Consider the following 22,982-nt stretch of genomic DNA (forward strand, 5'->3'; position numbering starts at 1 on the left):
ACTTCACGTGCACGAGCACACTGTTATCTATATGAAACACATGAACTAACACCCTCTAGTGGTGAAAAACTGTTAAAATGCATTCTGAAAAGGTGACCTTCAAGGTCAAAGAAATTAGCATATGAACCTGCTAGGTTAAGCTTTCAACTAAGAATACCAAGAGAACAAAGCAAAATTGGTGATAAAAGTAAATTGGAAAAATGTTTAAAATTACATACCCTATCTGAATCATGAAAGTTTATTTTGGCCTAGACTGTCCCTTTAACTTTATTTACCTGTAAATCCCAAATTAAAAAAGGATGACAAGAATGTAAACATTACTACATCATAGTAAACTAAATTACTGATTACTGATGAAAACAAGTTATAGTGCCGCACTTAACAAGGTGGATGTGAATCATGTTCTCAGCCAGGGAACAAGTACATCTGTATTCTGGGCACGAGAGGTGGCATCCACCATCCTCATTTAGCATTGCACAAGCAACTGCACATACAGCCGTGCCCGGCTCATGCTCAACCAGTTGGGTGAGAACATGATGTATTAATCATCACAGACTAATAATCAGTGTGAGATGTTTTGAGAGGGTAAGAAGCAGTGACCGTATGATAATCTTTAGCTTTCGGCTGTGGTTCTATTTATATAAACAGCCAAAAACTTTATTAGTTTAATAATACTCACTGTAAAATTAAGCACACAAATCAGTGGTGGTTCTGGGGTGGGGAACACTGGGGGAGTTGTGGGTGTTCCATGAGCGAGGTCAAGGCAGGAAAAGATGGAGTTGCCGGTGTTCTGAGTAATGAAACAGGTCAGGGGGCGAGGTTAGTTGGACATGATCTGTCTAAAAGGACAGAGGGGGGAGTAGTATTTTTTACCCTACTCCTCAACCAAATGGGGGTTGATCCTTCTTTATAACTGTCACTGACACAAATGTTCTTAAAGATGCAGTTATAATAGTTTACATTTGTTTACTGGGAAAATATAATAGGTCACTCAATAATTAAAGTCAGCATAATATCTATTTTACTCACCTAACACATATGAGTTCATGCTGATAACAGGCTCCAATGTCTGTGCTCAGGAAGAAGGTTCCCTTATTCACTCAATTCCTGATATCTCTCAGTGCTCTGGCTGTGTCTGTAAAAAGTATATTAAATGGTTTAGACAGATAATAAATAATTGTTTTGATTAACTGTACATATGGTATAATTAAAGGCACGCATAACAATTCATGTGATACATTTCAGCGGTTTAGGTTATTACATATGTGCTATTTATACAGCACAAGCATTTAGCAGTGAGCTCTGTGGGTGTTATAATTGCCCCTTAAAGGGACAGTCTACACCAGATTTTTAATTGTTAAAAAAGATACATAATCCCTTTATTACCCATTACCCAGTTTTGCACAACCAGCACAGTTATATTAATATATGAGAGGCTAAGAGGCGGTTTTCACCGGTTTAAAAATCAGTTTGAGCCTACCTAGGTTTAGATTTTCAAAAATACCAGCAAGGGAACAAAGGAAAATTTAATTTTAAAAGTAAATTGGAAAGTTGATTAAAATTGCATGCACTATCTGAATCATGAAAGTTTAATTTTGACTAGACTGTCCCTTTAAATATGAATCTTCGGGGCGGAGCTAAGCCATCCATAATGGAGGACGCATGAAGGATTAGCTCCGGGTGTAGTTACAGCAAAACCTGAGTGCTTGCTACAGAAAATGCACAGAGAACGGCACTAAGTGGAATCGTAAGCATCCCCTAGTCGCTGCCCGACATTAGCTGGCTGCAAAGGAAGCGCTTTATAGGGCTGAGGAGAAGCAACGCAATGGCGCAATGAGAGGGCGGCCTAGAACTAATTAAGTGGAAAGGAGCCACAACACAGTCAAGACCAGAGATCTCTCAGACGGAGGACATATGGCTAGAGCTCCGGTAAGCCACACTATACCTGAAAGGGCAAATTACGCCATAATATAGGGCGAAAGGCGCAGAGACACTGGGAAAAGGTATATAGGCTGAGCGCCACGTGGGAAGCTACTTCTAGAGAAGGGGCCAGCTAAGCCGCAAGTGAAAGGATATTATCAAGACAATCTAGGCTATATATATATATAGATGTTTATTGAGAGACATGCTAGAGAAGAAGGAATGCCCCAATGAAAGGAAATAATGAGAAAACACAGTAGGATGAAGGCATAATAACTGTAATACCAAGGTGACAGCACCACCCTACCAGTATCAAGATTGCTCCGGCACGGGATGGAGTCTGGTCCTCAACTCAATAATAATATAAGATTAAATAATCCCAGCCAATGAGTCTTATTAATGAATAAACCAGATAATTTAATGGTTACACACAAATTCAGACACTATCTGATAATGCATAACAAATAATGGGAGGAAAACAAAGATGCACTCACACAGATCCACACAAACCCCATCCACCAAACCACACATCTGAAAACAACATTCATACATAAATATACAAAAATAACAAACAATAACAGTATAAATGCACCCCCAGGGCGTCCCCAGGGAGTGTAGGACAGAAGCACCTGTCACATAACCTGTGTGAGAGACTTTGGTATGATTGTATCACTTCAAAAGAACATGAAAAAGAATAAATGACAAAAATGTGATACTTTGTATCCAATATGATTGAAAAGATAGTGCCACAAAGTCATAAACTTGCATCCGGATATATAATATTGTGTTAAGGTACAGTCCAGATAAATTGTAGCATACAATATCCTATGAAAAACTCGATATCTAACTGGATACTAATAGAGCCAAAAGTCTGTATTATATAGTTCATAATGCATTCACCGTAGCCCACAGATTCCATATCTTTAACAATATAACGAAGGGTGCTCCTTCTTTAGACAGCAAAACACACAAACAAAAAACAATAAAAACCCTATTGTGTGCTACTAAAAGAAGAAGTAATTACAAATATTGAGAAAAAGGGACTATATATATATATTACAAAGCTTTAACAGCATTATCTACCTCTCTTGCCCTATTCTTCTAAGCAGATAAGGGGAAAGGGAAAAGACAGAATAAAATCTCGTTTGTATAACTGTGCAAAACACAGCATGGCAGCCAGAAGACAAAATAAACTAGCAACTCCACTCAAATCAGTAGCTGTGCAGGACTTCTTTAAACTATCTAAAGGAGATAAAACCAAAGATAAAGGAGACATATTACCAGAAGAGGAAATGGAGTCTGATGGGGAATCAATACTAGCTGAGGGATCCCACACCCCAGTCACTAAAGCTGACATTACCAATCTAGTCTCTAAACAGGACATCACTTCAATTTTTGATAAGATGTGGGAGAAAATGGACACACTTCAGACTACTGTAACAAACAGTTTAGCTGAGATTAAGAATGATATCTCTAGTCTGGGCACAAGGGTTGAGTCCCTGGAGGAAAAGGAGGAGACCATGGAGGAAGAGATAACAGCAGTCATGCAACAAATTTCTGACCAAAAACAAGAACTAGCAGAAGTTAATGAAAAGTTAGAAGACCTAGAAAATAGGAATAGAAGATGTAATATTCGACTAAAAGGTATTCCTGAATCAATAACAACACCAGATCTAACTTCCTATTTACTACAACTCTTCCAAGCAGTCACAGGATCTTCGGAGGAAGGAAAGTTTCAGATAGAAAGAGCTCATAGAGTTCTGAGAGCTAAACCGAGGGACACGGAACCTCCAAGAGATGTGATCACTAAATTACTGAGATTTCCTGAAAAAGAGGAGATCATGCTGGCGGCAAGGAAAAACCCTACCTTCAAGTTCAAAGGGACTGTTGTACAACTATATCAGGGTTTATGTGTCAAGACACTACAAAAAAGGTCTTCCCTTCGTCCTCTAACACAGTTATTGCGGAAGAACCAGATCATATACAGATGGGGATTCCCCTTTGCCCTCCATATACACCACGAAGGGAAAATAATTACGCTCAAAGAAAAACAAGATGTTCCAGGGATCTGTCAGATACTTAAATTGGAGTGCCCAGAGGTTCCTGATAATCAACAAGATAACAACAGAAGACCCCTTCAACAACAGAGAGGAATCCAGCAAACGGAGAGATGGACAAAAGTTCCCAAAAGAAAACAAAGACCTTGAAGGACTAACCAGAGACAAAAATGGGACGGTATTTATGTAGATATTTGTGCTTCTATACCTTCTTCTACAGCAGGGAGGAGAGTACATAATCAAGGGGCATAATGTTTATGATTCACTGTAAGCCTAAGGAGGTAAATAGGTGAAGCAGTTGTGAGCTCCCCGACATGGGGTAGGATCCAGTTTATTCAATGTGAATTGTTTGAAATTCTTTGACATAATTTGATTAGGTTATCTGCAATAGATAAAAGATGACTAAGAGTTAAATCATACTTGGTATATCTAATGTTATACAGGTTATACCCAGGGCAAGATAAGCCAGTTCGCTTAGTTTCTAGAGCACTCATGTTTTATTTTGTATAGGGTGCAATCCAGCATTTTTTTAATATAACTACATACTCAATTAAAGTGAAATGTTTGGGTGGAATTCAAAACACCAGAGAAATATTAATGTTGTATATAAGAATGTGACTATGTTTAAAATTTGGTTATTTTTTTTTTATTTCAAGTTCCGTTGAGCAGTATAATGAAAAATTTTCTCTCCAGAAAACTGACAATCAGAATGTCAAAAACAGAAGTGAGGATGAGGAGGAAGTACTATCCAGGTATAGGGGGTTGAGGAGGGGGGACACTACATATGGCAGCTAAATTAAATATCATATCCCACAATGCAAGGGGTCTAAACACAGACATAAAGAGGAAAACAGCGATGACAGAATACTAAAACTTGGGGGCCAAAATCATATTCCTCCAGGAGACACATTTCGTCCAACAGCAAATTCCTAGACACTGGTCAAAACATTTTCAGCAACATTTTCATGCCACTGCTGATAGCAAAAAAAGGGGGGTATCTATCCTCATACACAACTCACTCCAATTCACTAAGGAAGAGATCATAAAGGACAAGGAGGGAAGATATATTATAGTAAGGGGTAACTTACAGGGAGCACAGATCACACTGTGCAATATATATGCTCCTAACGAACAACAACATGCCTTTTTTGCAAATCTATCTCACCTCCTGACTCAATGGTCGCAAACAAAAATTATTTTAGCAGGTGACTTTAATATAAACTTAAGTACAACTAGAAAGGACACCTCATCCAAAATTTCTAGCAAACAGTTAAGACTAAATTCTATCTCTAAATCCATTAGAGACACACTAGAGAGCCACAATATTTTGGATACATGGACAACACTATATGGCCAGACCTCAGACCATACATATTACTCACCTGCACATAAATTATACACTAAACTTGATTATATTTATATTAGCCAAATTCTGCTACCTAACCTAATATTTTCAAAAATTCACGCTTCGGTATGGTCGGACCATTCTATTATACAAATACAATTAGACGGAATAATAAATGTAAACAGACAGAGATCATGGACGTTTGATCCAGTACTTTTAAAACAGCCAAACATACAATCTAACATTCTTGGAAACCTTAAAGAATACTGGAGAATAAATGCCAATTCTCTAAGCAGTCCGGGCATTACATGGGCAGCCCATAAGCCTTTCATTAGAGGCATGTTGATAAAAGAAAAAGCAAAACACCTGAAAAAGCTTAGAAGTATGGTAGACATCCTACAGCGAGACATTGAAGACCTAGAGAGAATACATAGATCCACCAGGTCCCAAACAATATTAGAACAGTTAACACAAAAAAGAAAAGACCTGCATAAAATCCTAAATGATAACTCCCTTAGAGCACTACATAAATTGAAAACATTTTATTTTCTACATGCAAATAAACCTGACAGATATCTAGCCCATAAGCTGAGGGAAAGGACAAAAACTATGTCTATCCAACAAATACAAAAAATAGACGGGACAGTAACATCAAACCCACAAGAAATAACAGATTGCTTCGCACAATATTATGAGACGCTCTATAATGGACACACAGCACAACACACCACCCAAACAGAACTTATCAAGTCCCAACTTTTAGAGAAAGCAGATATGCCCAAATTAGACAAAGAGGGGGTGGAGGCGATGGAGGCAGAGATCACAATGCAAGAAATTAGTTTAGCAATAAAAGACCTCAAAAATGGTAAAGCACCCGGACCAGACGGGTTTTCGGGAGAATACTACAAATTATACAAAACAAACCTGTTACCACATATACATAAATTTTGTAATGATATTTTGTGGGGTGCCCAGATCCCACCAGACCTACTAAGAGCTAAGATAGTAGTAATTCCGAAACCGGGAAAAAACCCTAAACTACCCCACAATTATAGACCAATTTCGTTAATTAATCAAGATGTGAAAATTTTCACAAAAATTTTGGCGAATAGACTAAAGCTATATCTCCCCTCGCTGATTCACCCCGACCAAGTCGGTTTCATTAGGGATAGGGAAGCCCCTGACAATGTACGACGTACGATAGCCCTGGTGGAGTATTTGGAGAAAACGGAAACGCCTTCTCTGCTCCTATCACTGGAAGCAGAGAAGGCGTTTGACAGGGTGGACTGGTCATACATGCTAGACATTCTGAAACATGTGGGATTCGGAGACAAATTCATTAAGGCAATAGAGAGTCTATATTCAGCACCTACAGCCACGATAAGAGCAGCAGGGTATCAATCAAGGCCCATTAATATATTAAATGGCACACAACAGGGATGTCCGTTGTTGCCCCTTCTGTTTGCCCTCTGTGTGGAGCCTTTAGCGGCTTGCATTAGGACTAACACAGATATTAAGGGTATCCAACTAGAAAAGGGGGAACACAAATTAACTTTATTTGCGGACGATATTTTACTTACGCTCACAAAACCTTTGAGGTCTCTCCCCAATCTTTATCAATTAATAGATGAATTCTCCAGTGTCTCGGGGTTCAAAATTAACTCAGACAAATGTGAGGCTCTCCCATTGTCAATACCGACGCATACACAAAAATTAATAGAAGCCAATTTTGATTTTAAATGGGCTAAACACTTGATTAAATACCTGGGGGTACAAATTACATCCACACCAGAAACCTTATTCAAAGCAAATTATCCTCCACTCTTTAAAACTATAAGGAACGATATAAGGAAGTGGCGGAAGGGCAGCTTCTCATGGTACGGTAGACTAGTGGCAATAAAGATGAATGTGCTCCCAAGATTGCTATATCTGTTTAGAGCTCTACCTATCAAAGTCCCACAAAAGGATTTGGAGGATTTGCAGTCAGAAATAATTAGATTTATAAGAGGCAATAAAGCGGCCAGAATTGCTGCACACATACTCAAACAGCATAAACACTTAGGAGGCATAGGTGTGCCCAATTTGGTGGACTATTATCAGGCAGCCAGGTTGGCACAGATTACATTAATAGCTAAGGGCTGCAGAGGTCTCACATGGCCTGGCATCGAAGCAGACATAGGAGGTTATAGCAACCCAATAGACATCATATGGAACCCCAATACACAAACACAGAAGTCACAGCAAAAACTGAAGATCACGGAGGAAACAAAGCAGTTATGGCACCATTTGACCAAAACACTGAAACTTATTCCACAGCAATCCACGACAATACCACTTAGAGCACTGATACGCATAGATTTTCAGAGACAGGTAGCCAAATGGGAGAATAAGGGACTTTACAGAGTAGCAGACGTTCTAGATAAGGGAAAAGTGATGACATATACACAGATAAGAGAAAAAATACACCCAGTCACTTTACCATGGTTTTTATATCTCCAAGTATCCAGTGCAATCAACAAATATAGGCAAGGCCATATACCCGTTACACTCACTACTCTAGAACAGCTTATAAAATCATCGGACAGGGAAAAAAAAGTAATATCGCGGATATATTTGGCGCTACAGGAAGCTAAAAACAAAACAAAACCGAAGTTACATGAGAACTGGGAACTAGACCTAGAAGCTAGGTACGAGAAAGAGGAATGGCAGAATATTTTTGCTAGTATCAGTAAGGGATTAACAGGAGCAGACCTTATAGAGAACGCACTTAAGACTTCATACAGATGGTATCTCACACCTTTGAAATCATCACATTACACTTCTCAAGATAGCAGATTATGTTACAGGGGATGTTCGGAGATTGGATCCTATATTCATATGTGGTGGGACTGCCCAAAAATAAAACCTACATGGCATAAACTTGAAAACCTCCTCACACAAATGTTAGGAGATACATTTAAGCTGACAGCATCACAGGCTTTACTACATGTCCCGCAAGAATCTTTAAATTCGGCGATTAATACACTGATCAACATACTATGTACAGCCACAAGACTTTGCATAGCTAGGTACTGGAAGGTAGGGGCACCAGGGTGGTCGGAAGTAATAGATAAAATAGAAGGCATTTATGCGATGTCCGAGTCAGCAGCATGGATACAGAGCAAGATGGGGCACTTTCAGAATATTTCGATACATTGGATAATGAATAAACATAGAGCTGTTAGGATTACTAATCTAGGTCCTAAGGGAGCACAGAATGCATAAGGGAATAAAAGTTTAGGGCAGTGATACTCCTCATCCATCAGAAAAACAGTTAGAGTGAGAGAATAAATAGAGGAAACAAATACCGAAATAAAAAGGGAAAAATGAAGAAAATAAAGTAAGAGACTTTATTGACTGCTCAACGGGAAAAATTAATGTTTTAACTTTGTTAAACATTTGGTTTGTTGTTAAAGTTAGTGGGGAGGGGGGGGATAGTTATACAAAAAATAAAGGGTGTCGATACAGCAAAGAATGGAATGACCATTGTTATAATCTAAAATGCTCTTGTCATGATTGATATGTTGTGATACGTACCAATAAAAATTATTTCAACCTAAATATGAATCTTCCCAGATCTATACAACATAACGGTATAAAATCAATTTAAGTGGGGCCATATCACAACTTTACAAATATATTATAATCTTTGTTTTTATAATTTATTTGAAACAATATTTCTCCTGAAAGAAAAATTAAATCTAATTTGTTTAAATAGAAGTTAAATTGGATACTGCAGTATTGGTATTGTACTTCCTACTAATTCTCACTGTCAGACATTTTGTCATGTGCTCCACCCCCAGTCCTTTAAAGGGACACTGAACCCAAATTTTTTATTTTGTAATTCAGATAGAGTATGCAATTTTAAGCAACTTTCTAATTTACTCCTATACTGAATTTTTCTTTGTTCTCTTGCTATCTCTATTTGAAGAAGAAGGCATCTAAGCTTTTTTTGGGTTCAGTACTCTGGACAGCAATTTTTATTGGTGGATGAATTTATCCACCAATCAGCAAGGACAACCTAGGTTGTTCACCAAAAATGGGCCGGCATCTAAACTTACATTCTTGCATTTCAAATAAAGACAACAAGAGAATGAAGAAAATTTGATAATAGGAGTAAATTAGAAAGTTGCTTAAAATTTCATGCTCAATCTGAATCACGAAAGAATTTTTTTGGGTACAGTGTCCCTTTAACTTCTCTTGGTCAATACTGAGTTGTCTTAAATCACACAACAAGATAGGCACTAAAATGTTCATTTTTTCATAATTGTTATCTTGGATAGATTTTTTTTTTGTTTACATAGAGTGATAATTTAATGAGATATGTTCTTTTGGCAAATTCAGTCCATTTAAAAGGACCATACAATATAGAATAACAACGTATAGACCTATTATCTCAAAGATTCTAGGACTTACATACTGAACACCAGACTATGAAAGTTGCCATAGCAACTCTGACTAAAACACACAGTACTCCTATTGAAGCCCCTGAAGCAACCATTAGCCCACCTGACACATTTCATAGAGAGAGGCGCCAATATCGTGATTTTAAAAATGCATGTGCATTGTTATTCATGCTCAAGCCTAAGACTCACTGCTCTGACCGTATCAAGGTATGCACTGTTATCTCTTATCTTAGAGGTGAGCCTAGGACCTGGGCCAATTTCTCTCTGGAAACTAATGATCCTGTCCTTAACTCTTTGGATTAATTTGTCTCTTCTATGTTCTCATTGTATGCTCACTCTGACATAAAAATTACTGCAGAAACTGCTTTAAGAGCCTTAAAACAAGGTAGGAGACCAGTTAATGATTTCATTATCGAATTTAAAAGATTAGCTAGAGACTCACAATGGAATTTCATCAGTCTCCGTAATCAGTGCAGGCTCAGCCTCTCTGAGTCATTAAAAGGATGAACAATCAAGGGTTCAGCTTCCAACCACCTTAGAAGAATTGATGAAATTGGCTACAATTGATAGGAGAATTTGTGAAAGGAGAAAAGAAAAATATCAGACTGATCAACATCATAGTTTCACATCCATTCCAGCTTACCATTCTCCCTCTACATTTCCCCCAAGTTAGCCTATGGAGATAGGTTTCACTAAAGGACTGCTTACCTCTGAAGAAAAGGAGCGTTGAAGAAAAAATAATTTATGTTTATACTGTGCTTCAATTAATCACAATGTAAAGTCTTGTCCAACTATAAAAAAAACTCATTCTGGTAAGAGTCAAGTACAAATTAACTGCTTGTCTATACATTCCATTTCTCCAACCTTCTTCCCTCTTTGTGTATCCTTGCAGTGGGATCAAAACCATCTGCAATGTGATTGCATCCTCGACTGGGGCTTGTAGAAGCTTTATTGACTCTGAACTTGTCAGAAAAAATAATATCCCTATTACAAAGAAATCAGTTCCTGTAACCATCAAAGTTATAGATAGGTCTTCCTTTGCTAACTGACCTATTACGCATCAAACAATACCTTTACAGATGACAACTACTACTGGACATATAGAACACATAATTTTTGACGTAATTCCGTTACTACTCTACCCCATAATACTGGGGATCTCCTGGTTGCAACTCCATTCTCCTTAATAGCAGTAGGTGACCAATGGAGTGGATCATTCTCTTTACGGGTCATGTCTGTGATAGGTTTGACCAAGGAAGAAAAGTTTTTAATAAACTTTCTATAGTAATTGGCGAACCCCAAAAAACGTTGAATAGACCGAAGACCAACTGGGCGAGGCCACTGCAGATAATTTGTCAGGATCCATGGAGAACCCTGAAACATAGATAAAATAACCTAGGAAGGTTACTTGAGTCTGATGGAACTCACACTTCTCGAGTTTACAAAACAGGCCGTTCTCACGTAGTCTCTGAAGAACCCGTGTAACATCAGAATGATGAGCCTCAAGTGTGGGTGAGTGTATGAGGATGTCGTCTAAGTACACCACAACACACTGTTGCAACATCTCGTAGGACATCATTTATAAATTCCTGGAAAACAGCAGGAGCATTACATAGGCCAAAGGGCATTACAAGATACTCATAAAGCCCGCTCCTGCTGTTTAATGCTGTTTTCCATTCATGGCCCTCCTTGATCCTAACGAGATTGTACGCTCCTCTCAAATCAAGTTTAGTAAAGACCATAGCTCTCTTGAGGCGGTCAAAGAGTTCCATAATGAGCGGAATAGGGTAAGCATTCTTAATGTTAAGACGATTAAGACCCCTATAATCGATGCATGGTCTTAACTCACCACCCTTCTTCTTCACAAAGAAGAAGCCAGCCCCTGCAGGAGAACAGGATTTGCGGATGATCCCCCGCGACAGAGCATCGGCAACATACTCCTCCATAGCACAATTCTCCACAACAGACAGAGGGTAAACCCGGCCCGAAGAGGAATGGCTCCGGGTTGCAGGTCTATAGCACAATCGTAAGACCGGTGAGTAGGCAACTGTCAGGATTTGACTTATGAAATGTCCCTTTAAGATAAGATCTCCTCCCCACTCTAATCCCTATTTAACTTCACCTGTTCCCAGAATTCATTGCTTGATTATTGAAGCTAACTGGGAAGTTATTTTGAATCTCCTTTCCACACTTCATGGAAACTGAGTCTAATATTTCCCTTGTCACTTTCTACTACCTTCAGTGAATTTTGCCTGCATGAACTTGTTCTCTCTACAAATAATCCAATCTGCTCCTTTCTATTTTGGAGTGCATTCAATTACCTGCAGAAACAGCTGTTATATCCCCCTGCACGGATTCTGCTTCAGAAGATAGACGCTCCCTGCTGACGTCACTCCGCACCTCCATCGCATCTGAGCGCAAAACGCCATCTTACTTCCAAACGCTAAGATCTTAGCAGGAGCACCGCAACTTTCAGTCTTACCAAACATTGATTCCTAAGTTTTTCAAGGTATGTGCACCAACGACATGCTCTGCATTAAATATTATAATGCATTAATACTTTATTGGATGTAAACGATATCGGTCTCTTATTCCAGCACTACAATTCAAGCTATTTGATTTACGGTAGCACCTTGCTATTTCCACAAAACAAACTGCTTACTAATATCACCTCTTGTTTGGGTTTATTATACAAAGTTAATCCAGTAACTACTATGATGTTTTTCTTTACGAATCTCAACATTATTCCTATTAGTTCTACCTTCATTCAAAGAGTTTAGAATTAACTAACGAAAATTGCTTTCTTTATTATAATCATATCTATTAGTTAATAGAAGGTGATTTATTTTCATAACTGATTCTCAGGAGAGTCACACAAACAGAGAGTCATTCTGTTTTGTGGCCTAAAGACACACATATCATAAATTAAATTGCTTTCATTCAGGTTCCTATTATCTAGATATGATATTTAGGAGTAAATGACAGCATACACTTTCTTAAAATATAAAATGTTATTTCACCACACTTTAATCCTTGTCAGTTTATTACAGAATAATCAAGCCCATTAAAAATGAATAATAGTCACATATTTCTAGGTTACCATGGATCCAATAGAAATGTCCAACCAAATTTCCTCTCTTAATCAGAAGGTGGAAATACTGGCACAAGGATTAACTGAGATAAAAAATGAGAATAGCACATTAAAACGAATTCTCAATGAATATGTTACTCAAAAGTCCAATGAGATGCCAGAACCTCAAGTTAATCCCCCCATTCCCTTTAATGGTGACCGCACGAAATTTCGTGAATTCAAGAACGCCTGTCTGCTATTATTTACCCTGAAACCTAGAACCTATTGCACAGAAAAAATTAAAGTTTTTACCACAATCTCCTATCAGGAGAGCCCAGAGCATGGGCAGATAGGTTTCTTGAATCAGAGGATCCAATCCTAAACTCCCTAGAAAACTTTTTTTTAACTATGGCTGTGCTATATGACGATGTTAATAAACAACAGACTGCTGAACAACGACTAAGATCTCTCAAACAGGGAAAAAGGGCAGTGGAAGATTACATAGCGGACTTCCAACTTTGGGCTACTGACTCCCAGTGGAATTCAGTTAGTTTGAAAAATCAATTTCGCCTAGGTTTATCTGAACATCTGAAGGATGAACTTTCTAGAGTGGAATTCCCAGAGACCCTAGATGCCCTAATTAAGTTAATTATATCCATGGATAGGAGATTTCGCGAGAGAAAAAGTGAAAGACTACATTTTGAAACACCACCTAAAAGATCATTTCATCCTATCCTAGAGAAGGCACATTCTTCTTCTATTCCTATGGAAATTGGTACTATTCGGGGACCCCTTACACTAGAAGAAAAACAAAGAAGACATTCAGCTAATCTATGCCTTTATTGTGCTAATAAGGACCATGATGTTGCCACGTGTCCAAACCCCTTACGTCAAAAGAAGGGTAAGTTGACACATAACTATACAATTAGTAAACCTATTCATCCATCTCATTTTTCAATAACATTGTCATTACAGTGGGATCATCTTCAATTACAGAAAGAAGCAATAATTGATTCAGGTGCAGATGGTATCTTTATTGATGAATCAGTTGTAAAATTAAATAAAATTCCTATTGTGCAGAAAATATCTCCTGTTATTGTAAGAGTAATAGATGGTACACAGATTTTGAAAGGACCCATCACTCATCACACAATCCCACTATTAACCATAACACCAGATGGTCATAAAGAATTTCTAACATACGATATCATTCCTAGTTCAATCCATCCAATAGTCCTCGGTTACCCATGGTTACAAAAACATAACCCAACAATAGATTGGCGTCATAATAACATAACATTTACCTCCCAATATTGTTTGGAAACATGTTATCCTTACATGACTATAGGCAACTTAACATCTGTTTTACCTCACGAATATCAGGATTTCAGTGATGTTTTTAATTTAAAAAATGCTGAATCTCTCCCACCTCATAGACATTTTGATTGTCCTAGCGATACAAAACCAGGAGTTGAAATACCCTCAGGAAAAATATTCCCACTCTCACAAAAAGAATTAATTCATCTAAGAGAATATTTGGATGAAAACCTTAGAAAAGGTTTCATTTCCCCGTCTTCTTCACCTATTGCCTCAGCCATATTCTTTGTAACCAACAAAGATGGCACTCTCAGACCAATTATAGATTATCGTGCTCTTAACGCTGTCACAATTAAAAATAGGTACCCATTACCACTCATCCCAGAATTAATAGCACGTCTCCATGGAGCAACCATATTCACAAAGTTAGATCTAAAAGGAGCATACAATTTAATATGTATGAAATCTGGAGATGAGTGGAAGACAGCTTTTAAAACAAGGTATGGTTTATTCCAATACAATGTCATGCCTTTTGGTTTGACGAATGCTCCTGCCACATTCCAGTTTTTTGTTAATGAGATCTTCAAAGAACTTATGGATGTGTGCGTCATTGTCTATCTAGACGATATTCTCATTTATTCAAAAAGTATAGATGAACATAGAAAACATGTTAGATGGGTGCTATCTACCCTAAGAGACCATCAATTATATGCTAAGATGGAAAAGTGCCATTTCCATAAAGACACCATTAAATTTTTGGGATACATAATCTCTCCCAAAGGTATTCAAATGGATCAAGAAAAATTAACAGCTATAGCAAATTGGCAAGTTCCCACTTCGTTGAAATCATTACAACGATTCCTAGGTTTCACCAACTTTTATAGGAAATTCATAAACGAATATTCCACTATAGTTCAACCTCTGACCCGTTTGACTGGAAAACAAAAATTCATCTGGGATTCCAAGGCAGACCAAGCTTTTCTTCACCTAAAGGATAAGTTTACAACATTACTCACAGAACATATACAGAAAGATAGAGCTGCACCGTAATAAGATGCAGTTCAAAGACCAGGATATAAGACTAAACACTAGTAAAGATTCAATTCAAATACTAAGATAAATCAAAAATAAGTGAAATTTATTTACAAATTAAATAATCAAACAATGCATGGTGAAGTGCAAATGTTACCTTAATACAGAAAAAAGAAAAGAAATATAACAATAATTAACCACGTATAAATACCCCCACATATACACACAAAGGACAAACAGACAAACAAACAATACACATGGGCCCCACTTAACACTCAAAGCTGAACCTAAGCCGGCAAATAAATAACAAGGTAAAGTTCCATGATTAGAAAATGATAATGCAAATGAAGAAATGGACAACAAATTATAATAGTTACTCTGAACTGTTCATGATTATGAGTGATGAGAAAACAGGATGAGTCAAATAAATAAGGAATGAAATGATGGTGATGGTAGATGAAAACAATTATAAATCCAAAGGCTTAGGTGAGCTTGCAGGTGTAGAGTACAGCAACAAAACAGCAACCAAACTATATTATGTCGTTATGGGTGGGGAGGTGTGGCGGACGTGCTCAAAATAGTTCAATAAAGGGTAACAGTTTCTGTGAGGGGCGAGTATCCAATATTCAAGTGAGGCATATGGCACGCACAACACTATACTTCAAGCTACAGATACAGGGGCTTGAAGTATAGTGTTGTGCGTGCCATATGCCTCACTTGAATATTTACGACAGCTTTCCACCCTCAATCTAATGGCCTTACTGAACGTTTGAACCAAATTCTAGAGCAATATTTGAGATGTTTTATAACGAACCAACAAGATGATTGGTACGATTTGTTGCCTAGCGCTGAATTCGCCTATAATAATTCTACAAATAGCTCTACCAAGGTATCTCCATTCTTAGCCACGTATGGATATCATCCACGTGCTTATCCAAATACTTTGACTAGCGTCCATTCACCGTCAGTTTCAACCTACACTGAAACTCTGAAGAATGTCATGGAATCTTTACATCAACATTTGGTTGCAGCTAAAACAACTCAGAAAAAGTACTATGATAAAAAGAGAACACCTGCTCCCGTATATAAGCCGCAAGATTTGGTATGGTTATCTACCAAGAACATAAGATTGCCAGTTCCAAGCAAAAAATTAGCAGATCAATTTATTGGTCCATTTCCGATACTAAAGGTGATCAATGAAAATGCAGTAACCTTGAAGTTACCATTTACTATGCATATTCATCCATCATTCCACATATCACTTATCAAACCCTACCAGGGAACGGATGATCCTCAATCCATAACGAAACCCGTTGTTTTGGCAGATGCTGAGGATTATGAGGTTGATGATATTCTTGACTCAAGGATACGTAGGAGAAGGATTGAATATCTAGTGCATTGGAAAGGTTACACAGATGATGAGAATTCCTGGGTTCCTTTGCATGACTTGAATGCTCCTGATTTGTTGCAGAACTTTCATACTTCCTTTCCGTTCAAGCCAGGTCTTAGAAATGCTCGGAGGGGCTCTTGAAAAGGGGGATCTGTCAGGATTTGACTTATGAAATGTCCCTTTAAGATAAGATATCCTCCCCACTCTAATCCCTATTTAACTTCACCTGTTCCCAGAATTCATTGCTTGATTATTGAAGCTAACTGGGAAGTTATTTTGAATCTCCTTTCCACACTTCATGGAAACTGAGTCTAATATTTCCCTTGTCACTTTCTACTACCTTCAGTGAATTTTGCCTGCATGAACTTGTTCTCTCTACAAATAATCCGATCTGCTCCTTTCTATTTTGGAGTGCATTCAATTACCTGCAGAAACAGCTGTTATATCCCCCTGCACGGATTCTGCTTCAGAAGATAGACGTTCCCTGCTGACGTCACTCCGCACCTCCATCGCATCTGAGCGCAAAACGCCATCTTACTTCCAAACGCTAAGATCTTAGCAGGAGCACCGCAACTTTCAGTCTTACCAAACATCGATTCCTAAGTTTTTCAAGGTATGTGCACCAACGACATGCTCTGCATTAAATATTATAATGCATTAATACTTTATTGGATATAAACGATATCGGTCTCTTATTCCAGCACTACAATTCAAGCTATTTGATTTACGGTAGCACCTTGCTATTTCCACAAAACAAACTGCTTACTAATATCACCTCTCGTTTGGGTTTATTATACAAAGTTAATCCAGTAACTACTATGATGTTTTTCTTTACAAATCTCAACATTATTCCTATTAGTTCTACCTTCATTCAAAGAGTTTAGAATTAACTAACGAAAATTGCTTTCTTTATTATAATCATATCTATTAGTTAATAGAAGGTGATTTATTTTCATAACTGATTCTCAGGAGAGTCACACAAACAGAGTCATTCTGTTTTGTGGCCTAAAGACACACATATCATAAATTAAATTGCTTTCATTCAGGTTCCTATTATCTAGATATGATATTTAGGAGTAAATGACAGCATACACTTTCTTAAAATATAAAATGTTATTTCACCACACTTTAATCCTTGTCAGTTTATTACAGCAACGTACCGGCATGCACCTTGTCAAAAACGTCTAGGAACTCTCGGTACTCCTCTGGCAACGTCTGAGGTAACATCTAAAAGTAAATGCCCACCTGTTTCAAAAACCCTCTGCACTGATTAGGATCACCTCCATATCGCTGAGGTAGAGGTGCAGAACCGGACATGCTCCTGGTAGGACTAGGTGCAGCAGCGGAAACAGGAGCAGCCATAACTTGCGGGACATTTTGGTCCAAATGTGCAGTGCGAGTCAGCAGGGTTTGCAGGGCTAGTGCAAATTGATCCAAGCGGTGATCCTGTTCATCCATCCTGGAAATTATGGCAGGTAAAGGTGGATTATCAGCACCATCAGGATTCATGGCCTTTGTTTAATGTCAGGGTGCCAGGAATCAGACTGAGACGAAAAGTGCAAAAATAATGACACCTTTATTAATAGCAAAAAATAATAAAAAGTCCACAAGTCAAATAACAATCCAGGAATCAAAAACCAGAGCTGGTAGTCAGATGAGCCGAGTCAGGAGCCAAAGCGAATAGTCAGATGAGACGGAATCAGGAACAAGGAAAACAGCAGAGTCAGGAACAAGCCAGGGATCAGGAACCAGGAGGGACGTCAGATAGCCAGGTAATATACAGGAGCTCTCACAAACAGGTCTGAGACAACGCAAAGGCAAAGCATACTGAACAGAGATACTTTAAATAATAAGTGATGACATCACAATACTGAGACTACATCCTGTCTCACATGGATGATGCACACCAGTCTGGCCATAAAAGGAAGTGCAGGAAATGAGCAGCATCCCCCACAATGCACCATAGTCTGCAAGAGAGATGAGTAAAATGGCTGCCAGCAGCACATGGCAAACAAAACAGGTAAAAACCCTGACAAGTGTGTTGTGGTGTACTTAGATAATATCCTCATACACTCACCCACTCTTAAGGCTCATCGTTCTGATGTTACAAGGGTTCTTCAGAGACTACGTAAGAACGGCCTGTTTTGTAAAGTTTAGAAATATATGAATTCCATCAGACTCAAGTAACCTTCCTAGGTTATGTTATCTCCGTTGCAGGGTTCTCCATGGATCCTGACAAGTTGTCTGCAGTCCTGCAGTGGCCTCGCCCAGTTGGTCTTCACTCTATTCAATGTTTTTTGGCTTTGCTAATTACTATAAGAAGTTTATTAAAAACTTTTCTTCCTTGGTCAAGCCTATCACTGACATGACCCGTAAGGAGAAAGATCCACTCCATTGGTCAACTACTGCCAATAAGCCTTTTGAGAGTCTTAAGACCGCCTTTGCTGCCGCTCCAGTTCTGACTCATCCTAACCCTGTCCTGTCTTTTGTTCTTGAGGTCGATGTGCCTGAGACTGGAGTAGGTGCCCTCTTGTCTCAACGTCCTACGCCTGACGGTTCCTTGCATCCGTGCGGTTTCTTCTCTAAGAAATTGTCTCTGATGGAGTGCAATTATGAAATTGGCGACCGGGAATTACTGGCAATAATTTTTACTAGTGCTCATTCTTACTGACCACAAGAATTTGACTTATCCTTCAGAAGCAAAACGTTTGTCGCCCTGACAGGCCAGATGGGCACTATTTTTATCTCAGTTTAATTATGAGGTCTCCTACCTGCCTGGTAGTAAGAATGTTAGGGCTGATGCCCTCTCTAGTAAATTGTCGCCTCTGTCCAAGGAGGAGTCTGTACCTATTCCAGTTATACCTCCTGACAATATTTTGGCCACCATATGTACTAATTTGACTACTCCCTTAGGGGAGGAGATCCTGGCTGCACCTCCTGAGAAACCTAGTGGTAATACTTTGTACCTGAGAATATTTGAACTAAACTATAGCACACTTACCACTATCCTAAAGCTGCAGGTCACCCCGGCAAGAACCAAATGATTTGGTCTGTCACTCGACAATTCTCGTGGCCAGGTCTTCGTTCTGATGTTGCTGCGTATGTTGCCTCCTGCTCAGTCTGTGCACAGAATAAGACTCCTCAACATCTTCTTGTGGGTCTTCTTCAACCTATTGCTAATGGTGAGCGTCCTTGGACACATATTTCCATGGACTTCATTGTCGAGCTCCAATGGCAATACTGTTATCCTAATGGTGGTTGAGTGTTTTTCTAAATTGTCACGTTGCATTCCCTTGAAAAAGTTGCCTAATGCTCAGGAGCTTGGTTCAATTTTTGCCCCGGAGGTCTTCCATTTACATGGGTTACCCAAGGAGATAGTGTCGGACCGGAGTAGCCAGTTTGTCTCCAGATTTTGGCGTTCCTTTTGTGCTCAAATGGGGATCCAGCTTTCCTTCTCGGCATATCACCCTCAATCCAATGGGGCTGCGGAACAGTCTAATCAAGCTCTCGAACTGTTCCTCCATTGCTAAGTCTCAGATCACCACAATAATTGGTCTGAACTGTTACCTTGGGCAGTGTTTGCTCGTAATAGTGCTATTAATGCTTCCTTCCAGTTATTCCTGTTAATGGCGAATTACGGGTTTCAACCATCCTTGTTGCCCGATTCTTTCATGTCTCAGGGAATTCTGTCTTTGGAGGAGCATCTCCAGCAACTCCGTTCCACATGGGTGCAGATTCAGGATTGCCTTCATCGTTCTATGCAGCGCCAAAATTTCAAGGCTGATTGTAGGCGTCTGCCCCTTTCTACCAGGTTGGTGAGAGGGTTTGGCTGTCCTCCCGCAACTTGAACCTTCGTGTGCCTTCCAATAAACTGGCCCCCCTTTATATTGGTCCTCTTTTCGGATACTCTGACGGGTTAATCATTTGGCCTATGCTCTTGACCTTCCTCCTGCAATGCGCATCTCCAATGTTTTTCATGTCTCCCTCTTAATAACATTAGTTTGTAATCGGATTACCACTGTGTTGCCTCATCCCCGTCCTATCTTTGTTGACAACCATGAAGAATATGAGGTCAGCAGCATTATTGACTCTCGTATGTCCAGGGGCCGCATACAGTATTTGGTTCACTGGAGGGGCTACAGTCCGGAGGAGCATTCATGGGTTCCCTCCTCTGATGTTCATACTCCCGCCCTCCTCTGTGCCTTCCATGCCCGTTTCCCCAATAAGCCTTTTGTCCTCCCGTGGGGGAGGGGTTGTTGAGGGAGGGTACTGTCATGGTTTTTTCCTGCTTTGTTTGCCATGTGCTGCTGGCAGTCATTTTACTCACCTTTCTTGCTGAATCTGGTTCAGAGTGTGTGATGCTGCTCATTTCCTGCACGCCCCCTCTTATGGCCAGACTGTTGTACATCATCCGTGTGAGACAGGATGCAGTCTCAGAATTGTGATGTCATCACTTATTATTTAAATGGCCTCTGTTCAGTATGCTTTGCCCTTGCGTTGTCTCAGACATGTTTGTGAGTTCCTGTGTGTTACCTAGTCTGACGTCTCTTCTGGTTCCTGATCCCTGGCTTGTTCCTGACTTTGCTGTTCTCCTTGTTCCTGATTCCGGCTCATCTAACTACTTGCTTTGGCTCCTGACTCTGCTCGTCTGACTACCAGCTCTGGTTTTGACTCCTGGCTTGTTATTTGACTTATGGACATTTTATTATTTTTGTTATTAATAAAGGTGTGATTATTTTTGCACTTCTTTTCTCAGTCTGATTCCTGGCATCCTGGCATAAAACAGAGCAGGTTTGCTTTGTTTTTCTCTGGGGGTTTAGCCATAGTTCATGTCAGTCTCCTCAGTAGAACAAGTGGTGGCTTTTAAGCATTTGGGAACTTGGGGGGTACAATCCCCTTTGCGCCTCCCATATAGTTTATGATGCCCTTCTTGTGAAAAGTCTGAGTAGGTTTATTCAGTCTTTTTTTTGTTTTTTTCACAGGTCCATGTTAGGAGTTTTGCCTTTCAAACTTTGTGAGCTGCCCTGCTGCCGGGCAAATTTTTATTGAGGTAAGTGTTGTTTTCTTTTGTACAGAAAGTCTGGCACTTAAGGGGTTAATTATTCCTGACAGTGTTCAGGTTTTTACTATTCAGGGCAGTTTCGTGGGGCACGGTGAGGATGTCAGCTGAGTCTGAATGTTGGTCATTAGTTTAAAACGGAGTGTTTTTCACATGATGAATGTTTTTTTATGGGGAGTTTTTTTTATTAAAGATTTAGACAAGCACATATGTATGGACAGAGAGATAGAGAGGCGCCTCATGGGACAGTATCGTGCCAGAAGAGAAATCAGACAGTGCGAGAGCACGTAAGTAAATATACTCACAAAAGTGGCGGCATATATGAATGCCTAGTAGAGCAGGACGGGACTAACTGTCGCCCGACAGACAAACGCTCCAGTGCTTGGACGTGGGATCACGGAGCCCGTCAACCAATCGGCAGCCACATGCGGTCAGCGTCAGTGGTAGGAACTGTTCCGGGAGTAGCCAATAGCCAGATGTCACAGGTCGAATGTCGGGTCAACGGACCAATCGGAAAAAGGAGAGCGTAGAGCAAGTAATAATATAAAAACTCGTATTTATTGAGTTGATTTAAAAACAAGAAGCATACAGCAACGCGTTTCTCGACCTACGGGTCATTTCATCAGGCGTATATTTACTTACGTGCTCTCGCACTGTCTGATTTCTCTTCTGGCACGATACTGTCCCATGAGGCGCCTCTCTATCTCTCTGTCCATACAGGTGCTTGTCTAAACCACATTGTTCAAGAGTGCTGCCTGCTCCTCCAAGAAAGACACTGGGAACTATCACTACCGGGATTGGTTCGGAACCTTGCGCACCTCACATAGAGACTCTCTCTACTCTATTTTTTTATTAAAGATTTGGCTCTTATATTTCAGTCAATTTTGCGGCAGGCAGCTTGTTTGTTATGAACTTCTTAGAGCGCTCTGAGTGTTTCTCCCGGCGGCGGATTTGCATTGTGTTGACGCCCACGAATGGCAGGACTGTTTGGCGCAAGGGTTGCACACTCTTACTCTCAGCGTTAGTAAGTTCAGTCTGACATACGCTAAGGAAGTGAGCGGTTATACTGCTGCTTCTCCGGTGCTGGATATGTTGCTGAAGTGAGGTCCGGATCATTTCGAGATTTAATCCATTTGGTAGGAGGTTTGTTTAGCACCTCAGCTGAGCTGTATTGTGTAGAGGTGCTTGATAGGGCTCAGGGTTTTTTTTGGTCATTTATTTTTGTTGCGTTTTCTTAAAGGAACAGTAAAGTGTTTTATTTTTGGCACAATTTGTTATTTTTTATTTAAATTGTTTGCTTAATTTTGTGTAAAATGGATCAAGAGAACTTGCAAGCAGTAACTTGCA

General features: G+C 39.4%; 1 protein-coding gene across 1 annotated transcript in view; it reads right to left on the bottom strand.

Moving 5' to 3' along the window:
* Positions 1 to 1,139, bottom strand: part of LOC128659831 (gastrula zinc finger protein XlCGF26.1-like) — a 98,870-nt gene extending 97,731 nt beyond the window's left edge. The window contains exon 1 of the mRNA XM_053713405.1: positions 1,030 to 1,139. Coding sequence (XP_053569380.1) covers positions 1,030 to 1,048 — 19 coding nt within the window. The 5' untranslated portion in view covers positions 1,049 to 1,139. The remainder of the gene's footprint in view (positions 1 to 1,029) is intronic.
* Positions 1,140 to 22,982: the final 21,843 nt, after the last annotated feature.

Source organism: Bombina bombina, chromosome 5 (genome assembly GCF_027579735.1).
Source record: "Bombina bombina isolate aBomBom1 chromosome 5, aBomBom1.pri, whole genome shotgun sequence".
Taxonomy (NCBI): domain Eukaryota; kingdom Metazoa; phylum Chordata; class Amphibia; order Anura; family Bombinatoridae; genus Bombina; species Bombina bombina.